The 16,820-nt window shown below is 36.0% G+C and overlaps 1 protein-coding gene across 8 annotated transcripts in view; it reads right to left on the minus strand.

Moving 5' to 3' along the window:
* Positions 1–16,820, minus strand: part of GPHN (gephyrin) — a 314,644-nt gene that overhangs the window by 80,690 nt on the left and 217,134 nt on the right. For 3 of the 8 annotated variants that reach the window (XM_075713208.1, XM_075713206.1, XM_075713202.1), the window contains one exon: positions 6,106–6,162. The exons of 3 other annotated variants lie outside the window; for them this stretch is intronic. In XM_075713208.1, coding sequence (XP_075569323.1) covers positions 6,106–6,162 — 57 coding nt within the window. Of the gene's footprint in view, positions 1–4,029; positions 4,102–6,105; positions 6,163–16,820 lie in introns of all 8 variants that reach the window. 2 more of the 8 variants (XM_075713203.1, XM_075713207.1) reach the window with 2 other exon arrangements.

Raw genomic sequence — 16,820 nt, forward strand, 5'->3', positions numbered from 1 at the left:
TAATTTTGTATTTTTTTATAGTTCCAGTTGTATAGAAGCAAATGATGATATTCCTTTCAATAAGATACCTATCTATTTTATTTCTCCCTATGCTCATACACATACACACAATTTTCCTTAATCTCTTAATCTCACTCACTCCAGGTTCTTTTTTCCTTATTCATAGATGTACAGACTCTCAATTTAGCTATGTCATTTTCTCATAATGATGAAATCGAAGGTATGCTCAAGTGTTCTAGTCTCAAAATGATCTAATGTTCTTGAGGCAAGGATTATGCTCATACCACCCTTCTACACATAGTGATTGCTGTTTGTTTTATTTTCAATAGGATCACACAATGAGACTGTTTAATCTGCTGCACACTTATAATTTCCTGATCATTTCTATGTCATTGCTTTCTTGCTAACTAGTCTCCATTTTTGAGCATCTGCCTGATTTCAGTATTTTGTAAGTGTGTTGCTTCTGTGTTATTAAAATTAAATGTCAATACTTTTCCAAGCTCCTCTAATGAGTCTGCAACTTGCACCTACTCTGCTTACAATTTTTTGTCATATATGAACTCCAGTGATTGTTTCTTCCAGTTTAAGAGAGAGGGCAGCTCTCCTTATTTTGTATGTTACCTGACAACCCCTACATTTACATTAGGTGAAGCTAACATGCTAACATTTGAGCTGTTGGTCTCTTTTTCCCCGTGAACATTCAAGTTAAGGGGCCATGTTGTCAGTCATAGAAATTCCCCACTGAGAATGATTTTAAGAGAGCTATGCCCATTTACACCAACTGAGAATCTCGTTCAAAGGCTGCAAGAACAATTCATTGTTAGTCTGAGGGCCTTACTGGCTTGACTCAGATCTTTAATAACGGGATATTAAGACCAGGAATAAAAGCCCCGTAAATGTAATCCTTCATCATGATCAAAGAAGGCAGGTACTTAAAGTAAGACAGAACACTGCATGCAGGAGACTGTAGACTCTGAGAGATACAGATCTGTATGAAAAATGATAATCCTGGTTTCATTAAACATCATCTATGGACAGTATTTTGCCTCTGCTATGATTTCTGAGAACATTTTTCTTGAACAAAATCAGAACCTTTGATTTGGAACTATGCTGGTCAAAAGCCAGACAAAAATTGTTTTGCATATTGCTTGGGAACTCCATGTAGAACTTCCATACTTAGATTTTTTTCTTTTCTGATGGGCTTTCCATAATATTTTTCTGCAGAATTTACGCTTGCATTTAAAATTCTTTGCCTGCACAATTACAAAATAAAATAAAATAAAATAAATTTTCCAAACACAGATTGAAGCAGTATTGTTCTGTTGAATCTCAGCTGAACTCCACAGTTTCAGGAGGTATCAATTTCAGTAGGCATTATGAGTTCTAAAATATAAACCAGTCAGCTGTTTCACTGTTGATCATCTTAGTAGCTAATGCACTTATTTGTTACTGCTACCTTAATTTGAACAGTAGGGGAATGCTAACATGTTCAAGTGATAGAAGACTAGTTTTTCTAAACAATATTTGAGTTCAGCTTCTCAAACACAGGTCTCGGGGGGGGGGGGGGGGGGGGGGATGGGCAAAGGATTAAGCCATGAAAAGAACTGGAATAGCTGCAAGGAAGATGAATGAAGACCTCAAGAACAAATGGAAAATCAAATCTGAGGTCAGGATAACTTTTTCTGTAAATGGTTATGTGTTATTGCTGATATTAAAAGTAGTGTTTTGGAATGAAAACTACTCAAACCCCCAAACTGCTTAATTAACTCAGATTTTCATGCATGCTTTCAGTGCATTGTTATTTTAAATATCTGGCAGGCTTTCTAAACTTTTGATGGAATCTGGGATATTCTGCAGAATTCCAATGTTTCCTACATATTTCCATGGCCTTTGAATTTAATCTGGAAAGCATGTCTTTGCAATTCATTCTGGAACAAAGGTTCCACCTTAATAGTATACAAAATTGTGCAAAAGCATTTCATTTTCACTCATGGGGCTGGCCATCAGATACTATATGCTCCCCCTTCCACACCATTCAATACATTTGCCACATTGCAGGAGTACTAATAACTTACATCTAACCCCCTTTCCAAAAGCAGTATGGAAGAGATGAAAATTATTTTAAAGATGTGCTGTTAACAGATCCCTCTTCTTTTTTTTTCCAATTGTCCACTATTTGGTAAGGATTTGTTCTATTCTTTGATCAGCCATTTGTATATTGTCTTTTAAAATGTTGCCTTATCTAAAACATCCGTTATCACAGCATGAATCAGAGTCACAGTGACAAAGCAGCAGATTTTAGTTATATGTTATTATATTTGCAATGTGTCCTGCTTGTTTTAAGAAACTTAAAAGGGAGAATGTATGGAACATTTCTTAATTCACAATCTGAATTCCTTCCTTACATTGTGCAGGGTACAGCCACGAAATAACAGATAAATTGGCACCGAGGAACAGGGCAATTTCATGACAACTAATTTGTCATGGCTAATGTGGTCTCAGCTTTTCATTTGAAACCTTTCTCCATGTGACATTCTGTGCAATAATGTGTGATTAGAACACCTTTTTTGTAGTACAAAGTTCATGGCGTAATTTTTTTCTGGCTTTATATTTATTCACTAGTACTAAATCATGAATTTAAGAGTGAGGAGTCTGAAACAAAGGAATATGCTTTGTCTTGATTACGACTAATAGATTTGAGATACCACCAAATCTAAAATATCACACAGTTTATTCCCCCAAAAACTTGATTCTTAAAGATTTGCCAGGGAAAAGGTACAGTCCTTTAACCAAATTTATTTTATAGAAAGCTGCAATATATTAGCAGCTCAATTTCCTTCTATTTGACTGCAAAAGATTATAAACTCAGAGACTTCTGCTTGACAATGAGCAGAAATCAACTTTATGTCAGATACATAGCTGGATATGCAAAAGCATCTAAAAGGGGTAAAAATTATCAAATCATTATCATTACCAAAGTTATCTTGCACTATATAACCATAGTGGATTATGCATTAGAATGATAGTGCTGAGAATGACAACACTCATAGTGTATGGAAGACACAAACAGGACATAAATCTAAAGAAACTATTCTAAGAATCTTCACTGGATGGATGTGCAAAGAGATAAATGGTTACTAACTTTCACATCTACTATGCTCAGAACTGCCCCTTTTTTCTAATTTTCATTATACATTAAATTATGCAGCTTAAACTCACTTCTACAGAATTAATTGCTGAAAAGCTGATCTTAATTTGTGAGGTGAACTACTAAACATGAGGTACTGCTGTCTGTATTGTTACATTGGATTTGACTTCCTTTATTAAATATTTCTGTGAAAAATGGGCAACTTTATAGGGATGTCATGACTGATATGCCAGATCCTAATCCTTTTCTCAAGACTTTTTTTTCATTAAAGAACAAACCTAATGCATAAGAAATACGCTGCAGAATTTTTTGTATTAGTCTGCTAAAAAAACAAGCAACAAAATTTGCATAGCTGGCATTCAACTAAATATTAACCTATTTTGTGAGATAAAATAGGGACCCAAAAAGATTAAAGACAAAGGCAAAGACAGAGGTACATGTGAACCTATATGCTTTTGGGTTACCTCGTATCAGCTATAGTTTTCAGTTCAGGTAAGGCTATCAATCACTGGCAGAAGATATTTTTTCCCTCTAAATTAAGGATATCTATTTTATTTGTTGCTAAGTTTAATAGTCAGGAAACTTTTAGATATGCAACCTCAATTTTGGAAAGGGATTTTTTTTTTTAGTTGCTGTAAAGCCAAGCAGTTTGATTAGCATTCATTAAAATGTAGTAGGATAGTCTTTTAAACAAACCCGGTCAATTAGGTCAGGTTTCGCACACGAACTAAAATGAAACCCCAGCTAGAAAAGAAAGAAAACACAAAGGGAGAAAGAGAGAGAGAAAGGGAAAAGATGAGGATGAGAGGACAAACCAATCAGATTTAGTGTTACCAGCCAGCGGAAGTTTTAAAAAAACAGATCACCGAGTGAAATCGTACATTTACTCGGAGAGAGCATCCTTTGACATTGCCTTCTAGGTGATCTCTGAGCTCCTCCAGCTTTCGATGGAGCTACATGTAAACATCAGAAAATGAATTGAAAAAGCAACCTGTTCTCTTGTCACGTTTTTCTTTTTTTTTTTCTTTGTTTTTGTGTTGGTTTTTTTTAATAAATTATAGCATAACACATTTCTCACTGCCTCTGGCAAAACATTTCAAGACATCAAAGTGCTTTGAACAACACAGACATACAAGCTCAGTAAACTTGGAAACTGGAAACAAGAATTAACATGTTTCTTTTTTCAGTACAGGAAAAAAACCTGAAAAATCAAGGGACAGATCATGCCAAAGCTACTGAATCTCTGCTACATTGTTCATTGATTTATTTATTTGCTTGTTTATTGGTAAGGCTGTGTTTTGGAATTTATTTCCGTTAAAAATAACTTTTTAAAGGTAAATTTTCATGTTTGGGAACCTTAATTAGGATTTCCCATTTTCTATAAGGATATTCATGTAAGATTTTGTGTCTAAATATATATTTTGGGTCATGAAATTAAATCCTGGGCAATCAAATACAGAAATAATAACCCTAAATGAGGTGTCAGCAGGTGTTCATAAGACTAATAGGTGAATCATAGCACCTAAATAAGCTACATCTTCTGCATACGTATATGCATTACACATCTAGGATTGTATGTGATGAGCCATTAAAATGCACTGGTCACAGTAAGTACATACACAATTTTCAAAACCAGCATAGAAACTGTGGCTGTCCGGTATTTTCCTCCATGTGAATTCAGTGGTCCTGAATGTCTCCCACTGAAACAGTGCCTCATTCATGCACAGTGCTCTTCTCATCTACACTGTAATTAAACCTCTTCCCAAAACACAAGATGAAAAGATAAAGCCTCACAGACAGTGAGGAATGCTGGATGCCTCTAGCTGTAACTTGTATAAACAAATAGCAACTGGCTTCTTTTTCTATGCTGAGATCAATTTAAATGGTGGCGTTACTGGAAAGAGGTGCATAACTAATCCTTCCCCTCCCCTTCTTTATGCTCAGTGAAATAACATTTTCACAAAGAGCAGCTGTAGAGCAGTGTTAGAGAACAGAGAGGATGGCTTGTCCTGGAACAAAGGCAATACACTCATATACAAAACCAAAACAAAATATCAAAAACCAAGAAGGCAGGAAAGTCAAGGAGAGTGCAGAAGAAAACTGAAATAATTAGCGCTTGAGAAAGTGCTAAAAGGAAATAAAGTGCAAAAAAAGTGAAAAATTGGATGGCTGAAAGAAAGGTAACTGTTGAGATGGAATCTTAACAGAATGGTCTGGACTGCACATGATCAGCATCTTGGTATAGATTACGCCCTGTGTTTTAAACCTTTTATTAGGGTGTAACACTATGCATGGTGGGTACTGATTTAGATAATCTGCCTGTTCTGTTAAGTGCTCTAAGTATTTGAGGATGTTTGTACAAACACAAAAAAGGCAGAAGGGACTAATTATTAGCAAAACAGTGGCTCCATTCTTATTAGCCTCACATGAATCTGTCATTTCCTCTTTATTGACTCTGATTTTTTTTCTGATTTAAAGGCTAGATATACATGAAATATTAAACTCTCTTGTAATGGTCTTTTGCAGATTTAAATGCAAAAAGTGTGAGTACTATAAAAGTTTAATTATGTTTCAAGATGGGAAGCAGTAGTCTGAAGATGAGTAAGTCACTTCTCCATGTAACAGGCAGTTCAGAGACAATAAACAACATAGATCAGAGAAGTGGTTTAATCATGATCACCAAATTACAGGCACTTCAAGAAAGTTGTTACTATCTCTTATTTGTGGTGACATTCAAAGCTAACTAAGTGGCAGCTCTGCCTTCAGTAGGTTGTTCTATGTGTAGCACAGAAACAAACAAAATGTGACCCAACAGCAGTAAGAATACTGAAATAAAAATGATGGGATGGTGAGAAATGGAAAAGCCCCTTCCCTCCCTCCCCTCACCTCCCCCTTCAAAAGGAAAAGTGTAGGCTATAGAAGAAAACTTGCAAAATAAATGTTAGAAACATATTTACTTTGAGGGATCCAACTCTACTAGCAACTCCTTTGCTTTCATCCGGCCGTCTAATTTGCTACAATGGGGGAAGATGGGTAAAAAAGACAGAAGAATAAAGAAAAAGTGAACTTAAAAAAATTTCCACACAATCAGTTAGCAGTACATGCAAGACATCAATTTGACTCTCTGAGACACCTCTAGAGGACAAAGACACAGACTCTAATTTCTAGAATAAATGATGCTTTATCATGGCATTTTAAACTTGCTTGTTGATCATTTTTATTTCAATATATTACCAATCTGGCACATATGTTGCATGCTGAATTCACTAACATTTTTGAAAGAATACATGTTACTTATTTGATTTGGATATGAAGAATAATGAAGTCCTACAACTCTAACTGAAGAAAAAAATACCCTATACCTTCTACAAATCATATGATCATAGTATGCTGTAACTGGGAGTTATCAGGCCTGGCAAGTATCATGGTTGATACCTGACAGAATGCGATACAGATTCCTATTGACCCAGGCCTAGAGATTTTAGCCACTGCTATCAAGATTCCCAGTTAAAAATTATGCTGCCCAAGCAGAAAATTTTAATGCCAGACCAATATTACATTTTTATTTTAAATATACCACGTATATAACCTCTCCCCCAACATCTCCTACCTGATTGCTTTTCCTTTATTATATATGTTTTTTTCCTAGATGATGCAGAGCATGGAAGAAACAAATGAGGTAGCTGCTCAAAAGGCTTCGTGCTGTTAGAAGCATGTAAAATAAAACATTCATTTACAGCAAAAGTTCTCTTCAGAATTGCTGAATCCAGTAAATAAACCTCTTTCACATAAATTAAACCTGTGTCGTGTCATGTCATTTGAAGTAGAGGAAGAAGACAATAAAAATGACTTTAGGGATATCCTTCTAGTCTGAGTCAAGACTGAATTGCAAGTGTTTATTATCTGATGGTTGTTTCACAGGTTATGTAAAACAAAGTCCCACACAACTGAGGTGAACCCTTTCAAACCACATCAACTGTCTTTTCTTTAAGAAATCTCAGCAAGGAAGCCAAAGGCTGAATGAACCATGGGAATTCAACTATGCTTTATGCTCTCTGGAACACACCAGCAAAAGCACAAGTTAGATTGCCACTTTTTCTTTTTACCTGACCCATGGAAAATGCAGAAATTAATATTCAAAACACAGTCAACTGAATGTTTTTTAATATGCATTAAATTCTCAAGAAAATAATGCAACTAAAACAATATATTAACAATTTAAATATTTAGTTCTCATAGGACGTCCACTAGCAAAATACACTGGAAAAACTTATGTAAACTGTTGCTTTCCTTCCCTGGTCTTATGGCATTAAAACAGTATCTGTTTTGAACTCTCAAGTGAAACACCCACATCACTGTTTTGATGGGACTCCAAGCAAATCTCCAAGCAATTCTAGCATACTGACCAAGAAAAAACTGTCCTTCTTAAATAAAATATGTCTCCTTTAGAAGACAGATTCAATTAAAATATATGCAGTTGTAATGTAGTTGCCATATTTTTTTCTAATTAAAAAATAAAAAAAGAAGCCTCAAGAGGGGAAAAAGGATCCTTATTTGAAAAGAAAACAAGAGGAGTTAGAGCAAAGATACCTGGTCCAATACCCTGGTTGAGATATTACCAGTCCCAGACAATAAGACATAATCAAATAGAACCCCAATTCATGTTACTAATTTGAAACTTTTTTCAGAAAGAAAATATTCAATTTTGTTTTGAAAAACTAGAAATAAGAAAAAATAAATGCTGATAATCTCACATAATGATATGTACCTAGGACATTAAGAAAAATGCTACATACCACAGAAACTTGGCGAAAAGTTGTAAGTGACCACAATGTGCATTCTGCTTCAGGGAAAAAGTTTTTCTTCTATTACTTACCAATGTGGGTATTGTGGTTGCTCAAGTTGTGCTGAAGGTTTAGGATTCAGTCAGAAATGAGATTGGAGATATTACAGGTGCATATATCTGACATTATTCACTCTATCTTTCTTCAAAATATATAGAGGAATACATACGCAATGTGTACCTTGCGAGCAATGAAATTATAAATGCTTGAAAATACAAATTACAAGGAGATAGCCTAAGGCCAACTCTTGTTTTACATCCATGGCACGGTTAATATATATGATAACATGTTTTCTACAAGAACATTGCAGAATGCAACTTGGATGTTTCTCAAGGGATGAATCAGAATGATACAAGTATTGCACAAACTATACTACATCCATTCTGAGAATTAAATAGGGTATTACCAAGAAGGCAAGAGACAGCAGGAATAAACCAACTTTTTTTTCATGGCAAATGCCACAGAAAGGATTTCAAGTATATCCTTATCTCTCTCTGGTCAGCTCCTGTACGATGTTCTAGAAGTTGACTGATAAGCTACTATTTCAGAAAATGGCATGGATTATACACTCCTTGTTTTTCAGAAACTCAGCTAGACACAAGAACCCCATCGTAGATGAACACTTGTAGCTAGAAAAGATTAGAATGAAAGATGTGCACGTAAGTGTTCTAAATCAAAAGTCTGTACGCTTCTATCCCCATCGGTCACTTGCATGTTCTAGAAATGAGTTCATTGATATTTATATTACTCATTTGTAAAATGAAAACAATACTTCCTTCTAAGCAAAACATAGAACTAATAAAAAGAACCTGAACAGCGAAATTGAAAACAAAACTTTGTGCCTCAGGTTTTAGGATTTTTTTTTTTATACCACAACACAAGCTAAATGAGTGGATTAAGAGATGAGGCAGGAGCAACACTAAGTAGTTATTGGCAAAATGTTACCTGAAAGACGTGAGGGTTTTGGAACATTCTGAAGGAGGAGAATGAAGATATTTAATGTAATGAAGCAAGGAAGGTGTTGTATAGGGAACATTCCAGGAAACTGGCAGGGTATAATGTACTGACAGTTAAGATAAATGCATTATATTTACATCCCTTTCTTATTCCCAAGGGAATAATAGTAGGAGTTAAAAGCTAAACATTAGCCACAGGTGTCCCTAACCTGATATCTGAAGAACAAAGTGGAGTTACGATGGGAGTAGAATGAGATAGGAAGCCAGTGGAAGAAAACTTACAAAACAGGGAAACCAGAACGGAAACAGTGAGCAAAGAGGAGTGCTCAAATATGCTTAATGGACTTGTTAGAAGATGAATGAAAGACTTGGGTACCAAAGAACAGACACTTAATGTTTTCTAAGTGGAAATCTCGCATATGGCTCCATTATTATTCCTCTACCTTCCAACACAGCTCACAAGAAATGTGCCTGTTTATCTTCATCCCAGATTTTACTCCAGAAAAAAGAATTTAGAAGACCTAACCTTAAATATATATGAAACAGCAATTATACTTGTTATAAAGAAAGAACAGCTCTGAAAACTGGCTAATCTGAGATTCTGGCTTTAGTTGGATTTATTTAAAGGAAGAGTTCCACAACAGGAGAAATAGCCTTAAATACGTAAGACTATGAATCTAGACACCTTCCCCTTTCTGATAATACACCCTCTTCTTTCTACTCTAAAGTTTCCCTGCTGTTTCTGACAAAGAAATTGGAATTTTGCAGGACCTAAAGCTTTCAGAAATGTGTTTTCACATCCACATTCACCAAAAAGTCAAACCTCTGTCAGACTTTTTTCCAAAATCCTAGCTAATACATGTGGTTCATAATGACAAAGCCTTTTTGATATGATCAAATTACTTAATTCTGAAACTGAATAAACGCAACCTAGCAATGGAAACTCTTTACAGCAGTGGTTTAAAAAGATGTTAAGTTCCTTATTCAATGGCCTGGGCATGCAGTGCTGAAATAATGTTAATCAAAAGCAAGAGATTATACTACACAGCATCCAAATCAAGTTCAGATTATTTGCTGTACACGTAAGAAAAATATAACTGTTCTCCCACTTGACCACTACCACAGAGATCAATAATAAGCAGTGAGTAAAGAAAACTGTTAATATTACTTGTGGAACATTAAATCACTGGGTGTGCAAATAAATGTTTTTGCATTTATCGTATGTGTTATCCCACATATCCCTGACAACTGCACCAACAAACATTCTCAGTTTCTTAGACAAAAGTAGTCCCTGTTAGTTTCTAGCCATGGCTTTGTCATTGCACCTAACTAAAAGTTCCCTTGTGCTCTTAACCTGGCTGCCTTAGGGGATGCGAAGTTAAATGGTGTGAATATCCTCTGCTGAATCCTGAATCGTGAAACTTGCTTGCACCATATTTGTCAATGTGACTACACATACTGTTAATATATGTTTATGAAGTTGTTCCTTGTTAAACCAGGTTTTTGACTCTGAAACAGTGACATTCACAGGTTTGTACATGTTATGAGAAAAGAAGACTTCCCTTGTTTCTGCAGTTTTACCTGCCATTACTTCCTTCCAGTTACTGTTTCACCTCAAAATGCAGGGCATCATGGCAAGAAAGGAATGGTCAGTTTTGGAAATCTAGAGCAAAACTGTGCATATGATGCTCCTACTTTGGACCACTTCCTTCAGCAGAATTCCACAATATACTCCAAATCTGGGTTTTTTTCCCCCCAAGGGCTGTTCAACTGACCAAGGCAAAATATGTAAGAAGAACAATGGGATAAACCTCTCTCCAATCCAATGTAGCTTAAACAGATGTTCTATGATTCAGTCAAAAGGTAGGTGGATGCATAAAAACAACATTAAAATGACCTTAAAGATAAATGCACGGAGAAGACAAAAACACTAAAAACTTACAGAAGAGAAACTAAATATGAATCATAATATATTCAAACAGCCCCACACGCAAAGGGGCTTTGAAAGAATACAATATATTAAGTCCAGGGGTATTTAGGAGCCATCAGCAATTTTTTATCAAAAGCCTGGAGATTCCTCAAGTTGATATAGTGCATTCAACTAGAGAAGAAGGGGGTCCAGCTGATGAAGAGAAACCATAAAAGGTATACTATGCATATTATTACACCATTCTGTTCCAGAAAAATGTTCTTGAAATCTCTCACACAAATTCTCACACAGTTCATATTAACAAAGAAACGTATCTCAGAAGTATAACCCAAATAGCAATGATTTTACATCAGTTGGCCAGGAACAAAAAACTTTATGTATTGGCCAGATCACGTAAGGGAAGTGAATCCAAAGGAGATTAAAACTTTGAAGATGGAAAACGCTTTTTCTGTCCCTTAGCAATGTCTGTCAAAGTTCATGGTATACAACAAACTGGAGGTAAGTGAAGGTCAGTGACACCCAGAAAAAAGGAATAAACTGTAAACATTCCATGACTGGCAAGAAGTCATTTTAATTAGTGAAGTAGTTACATACTGCTTGTCAACAAATTTGATGTTGGAGACTGTGACTGCCAACATCCAAATATTATATAATAAAATACTAACACAGGTAGTATTTTTTGCAACCCTTACTTGCCTGATCAACAATGGAAAATTCTGATACAGAAATCTGAACTCCAACTAGAATTCTCTTCTCTAATAAGAACAATGCTCTACATCAAGTGAGCAGTTTCTACTGCTAACAAAGAGCTTGATATATTTTTAAAATAGCAGCAAATCAATTTCCTTTAAGTTAAGAAATGCATTATGCATAACTTCTACATTCATGAAAAATAGACTTGCACTTGAAAGTATTTTTACTTCTGCAGTTTTAGGCCAGACAAACACCAATTAGATGGGGCTTCCTAAATAAATGGGGAGTATTTTCAAACAAAGGGAATACAAGCTCCTATAACAAAGACAGACATTCTCAACCAATAAACATATTCACACCTATGCATTATACTGCAATATGGCATAAATGTATTGTTAGGGCTGCTGCACTTCTTTAAAATGGCAAACCTACAGAAGTATAATGTACACGAATGTTAATGGATGCCAATAAAACATCATTATCATACCATCACACACTTTGTTCACACTACCCACATTTTTAAAAATTTTTTAATTATTTTTTTAAAATGGGCACTACTACTCACACTGTTCCATGTGCAGATGAGGGAATAAACACAGTGCAGGTGGACCAATCAGTGGTAAAAAGTAATGCAATTTTCTTGCAGTTTTGGAGTTTAGTACATTAATATCATCACCGGATCAATGGTCTGTTAACACACATAATGACAAAGATAATGTAACCATGTCCTTATACAGGAGATTTTGTAATACACTGGTTATTTTACACCAACATGTGGCAGTCTAGTTCTTTAAAAATATCTATTGACTTCAGTGAAATTTAATGGTCAGAAATCAAATCTAAATGTTGGTAGGTAAAATGTGCAGCCAGGGCAAAACAGACTACAATAAATACAAACATTACATATTATGCCACTATTCTTAGTGACTTGATGTCCTAAACCTCATTTAAACTGGAGCTCTGGGCATATGAGAGTTGAGTCCTTACTTTCACTATGCAGTTAACAAAACACACAGGCTTGACGTTACCCAAGACACGAAGAGCTTATAAATAATGAGTAGTAACAAAACCAAATGGCTACTCTTGGCAGAGGTATGCCCAGCCTAACAGGAATGGTATGGAAATCACACAAAGGGCTCCTACTGATTGTAAAGAATGCTGGCAATCAGAAGGCTTAATGAGCCTGCACAGAGGTGTGCTGTTGAGACCGGACTGCTCCAAGCAAACTGATGGAGAATAAGTTCAAATACTTTATGCTTCCCTTTATTATACAGGGGACACGTATGCACAAACATACAGGGACCAAGTTTTACAGTAAGGCTTCCAGACCCAGCTTGTCTGAGCTTTCAGTTGCACAACTCTCCTGTCACACAGCTGAAGTTCCCCAAATCCTTCTACCTACTCAAGGCTACCTTTCTCCCAGTTCTTCCTGACCATAGACCTTTCTTTTCTCATAAAGCTATTGCTGCCTCCTGCCTCCAAGCTACTTCCTACTTTTCTCCAAACCATTCTAAGATCTGCAGCCTCATCACTCAAGAGCCACAAATACTGCTTTGCTCTATACCAGACCTCTACCACTCAACATTTACATCCCATTTATCCTCAATCCTCTCATTTCAGCCCTGCTTGGAACATTTTTTCACTGGCTGATGGCATATTTTGCTCCTCGCCTATGCCTGCAGCCTCATTTATTCTCTGGCTTTCCCCACAAAGGAAAGCAGAATTTGCACCTCATGCTCCTTGTAGAGCTTTTAAAAAAACAAACACCATCAGAAATCTGTCTTGGCAGGGAAGCAGGGAAGAAGTTCATATTTAAGGAAAAAAAGAAAACATAGTAAGTCCTAGGGGGTGAAGTTTTGAATTCTTTGTATATAACTTTTCCAAACTGACAATTCAGTTCTGAACGTGCTGCTCCTTTGCCTTGTTGTCCTAAGCTGAACTGAAGTTCTGAAAGCTGCAGCATATACAGGGCTGTTCATATTTCTGTGGAGGACAGCGTCCTTTAAACGTTTTTAGACACTAAGCTAGCACCTATCAAAGATACCTTGGTGGTCATGGTGCAAGCTGTCCCATCAATGAAGTCACTTAGAAGTGACCTGATGGTGGGACAGGTAGGTTATAACGCAAACCAGCTAAGACATTTTCTCTCTTTGACCACTTTTAGCAGCAAAATTAAGGGAGGGATGTTTGCATTTGGGCTCAGTGTAACAGGGAAGATCCCATCTTTCTGAAAACAGATGGGCCTGTGGGACTTTAAAGGGAACAGTAAACCTCTTTGAGGACAAGTGAATTTGAGGTTTGTTCTCAAATATCGGTAATATCCTATACTTTATCCTTTTGACTACGCAGGACTGTGTTTGGAAAATCTGTGTAAAGCTTCTTGTCACGCGTATTTCCTCACATCTACGCATCCTGAAGAGTTCAACTGTGAAAGAGAAGCGGAAGGGTTGGTAAGGATACTGGGAAAGGGTATATCCATTAAAGCTATAAGAAACACATAATTAAAGCAGTGAGACAATAGCCTCAGCAGATAAGGTGGAAAGATCTGGGATTCAATTCACTTTGCAGAAACTTAAAACAATATGACCTTTAAGTGGCTAGATACAAACAATAACCTGAGAAGCCAAGTTCACAGGTTCAATCCCTGCTTACTGCAGGGGGGTTGGGCTTGATGATGTCTCAAGGTCCCTTCCAACCCAAAGCATTCTATGATTCTATGATTCTAAGTGACCAAGGTCAATCTTTGTCCGCACTTAAGGTGCTGTTGAATGAAACCATTGTCTGAGGAGACTGCCTGTGAACTTCATAAAGCAAACAAAGTGTTGGAAAGAACCGCCATGCCAACGCACAGAACTCCTTGCTTAAAGGCATGCCTCACCTTTTGAAAAGCTAGTTTGAAAGTAAAAAAGCAGTCTTAATAAATAAATTGTAATGAATGGTGCAAATTTGAAAGAGAGATTGCCAACAGCTGGTTTGAAATCTTGCCAAACTTCTTGGTGTTTCTTATGAGATGATTTCCCTAAATCTACTGTAGGGCATTCAAGTGGGAGGCCCACTTTCCAACACAGTCATTGGAGAGAAATATGTTCCAAATGTAAGCGCTCTGAATTTCTCACCTTAAGGATGCCTCATTTGTCATGGACTTTTCCTGTAAATACATTCCTACAGTCATCACTATTGCTAGTTTAAAATAAAAGCTCTTTACTGAAATATATGCAGGTTTCAGTAAATGTAAATATCAATAAATGCCTACAGAAATTCTTGTCCAAGAATATGCAATGTTACTGTGAAAATGATGAGAAATAGATAAATAACCACTTCCTTTCAAACAAGGAAATATACTTGTTGAAGCCTAATTGAAGAAATCAAATTCTACCCTATTCATAAATGCCCCTTTTAAAGAGATGATATGTATTTTGCCTTTTAAAATTAAACTAAATTGGTGAGCAAAATAGAGGCAATTCATTTCAGACATTAAAGATAAATTCTGAGCGTAATAAATATGGGGATTAATTTGAATAACTGTCATTACTGTTAATTATCTGAACATATTCGAACACCTAATCTTGAGGCATTTGTGAATGGCATAATATCTTCATGGTCAAACAACTTTGACCTCACATTTTAACATGTCATCAGAATTTTGTCATGATTTGTGCTGCTACAGTTTATTTATTTTACAAAGGCAGAAATGTAGAAAAAATTAAATACTATTTTCTTACACAATCTCTTCAAGAAATAAACAAAACTAGTTAAACTGATTGCTGATGTTCAAAATGGGACAATTCCCTGGAGACTACAGTGCCTTCTCCCTTTTCCTGTTGCACGTAGAAAATTAGAACAGGGAGAACAACCTATGATCACTATTTTATTAAATGAAAAGTGGCACAACTAAATAAGAATTTTCTCAAACACAGGCAATGCACTTGGCGCATGCTAAATTCTCCTTGCAGATCCAGAATACAGAGTTGGAGAAGCCTAAGCCTTAAGACTAAGACCTAAGCCTTACATAAATTACAAAATAAAGGGCTTCTAACATACATTGCAAGAAAGGAGGTAACTAGGTAACTAGAGGGGTAAGCAAAGAAGTTGAATTTGACAGGATGAACTGCATCTTTACGAGAAGGCTGGACAAAAGATTGTGACAACTGTTCTTTTGATTTTAAAAACCATTACCTTTTCCATCACCTTTGTTTTTTCTTTTCCTAGTACTATTTGTTGATGATCAGTGATTGTTACAATTTAACAGGACTATTTAATGGAATGAACTTGGTATGTTACGGATTATAACGTTTTCCAACCTTTCTGGATAAATTGGCTATAGGGTTTACCTCATCTCATTGCTTAATGACTACTGTTCATCTGAGGTACTCTAAACTGTCATTTCTTGCACTTAGAACAGGTAGAGTGGAACACACTAAAAGAGCAAGTAAAGCAGCATTGACATAGCGCACAAATATTCCTCTGGTATGGTTGCACAGTACCTAGGCTCAGCTGTGATAAAAGATTATGTGTACACACATACGCATGTTTTTTTTTTTAAAAAAACAATCATCCTGAGGAATAGAGAGGCACAGAATGAGGATTACACACACCAATAGGTATAAGTGCGAGCATTAGGCCACATATTAAGTAGGATGAATGTTCTCCTTTTCCAGTCAGGAAATAATGCATGGGAACTTGGCAGAAGAACGCTAAAGAGAAAGCATCTTGTACCTTTTTCTCAAAATCTTCTGGGGAAATACTTGCTAAAAATAGCTACAGTTCAAAAACTTGGGTAATAAATATGATGTAAGAATCTACTTAATGAATGGAACTCTCAAATTCTGATAGCAACTGCTCAGGCTAAGTCCTAAAAGACAATGGCTTGTCTTTTTTGTCTTGGAAAGACAAAATAGATGAATTATAGATGAACTATATTAACATTTGACGCATTGCTGTGCTGACCTATAAATGCAAGGGCAACATGATTCTGAGAACTAGATTTTTGAGAGAGAAAGCCTATCTGCTTGGGCAAAAAAGATACCAGAAACAAGACCTCGATATAAATAAGTTATTACAAAAAATTCTCAAAATTGAGATAAGGTCTATGTCTCCTGTGTCTTGTAGAAGGTATCTTGTAAGCTCCATGCAAAACCAGGAGATGTGACACACACATTCTAGAGTAAATGGTCTGTATGAGCCTTGCACTCAGGCTCAATTTTTTAGATAAACTAACTTCTTGGATAGCTTTTTTTGTTATCGCATCA

The sequence above is a fragment of the Pelecanus crispus genome, chromosome 6, assembly GCF_030463565.1.
Source record: "Pelecanus crispus isolate bPelCri1 chromosome 6, bPelCri1.pri, whole genome shotgun sequence".
NCBI classification, from domain to species: domain Eukaryota; kingdom Metazoa; phylum Chordata; class Aves; order Pelecaniformes; family Pelecanidae; genus Pelecanus; species Pelecanus crispus.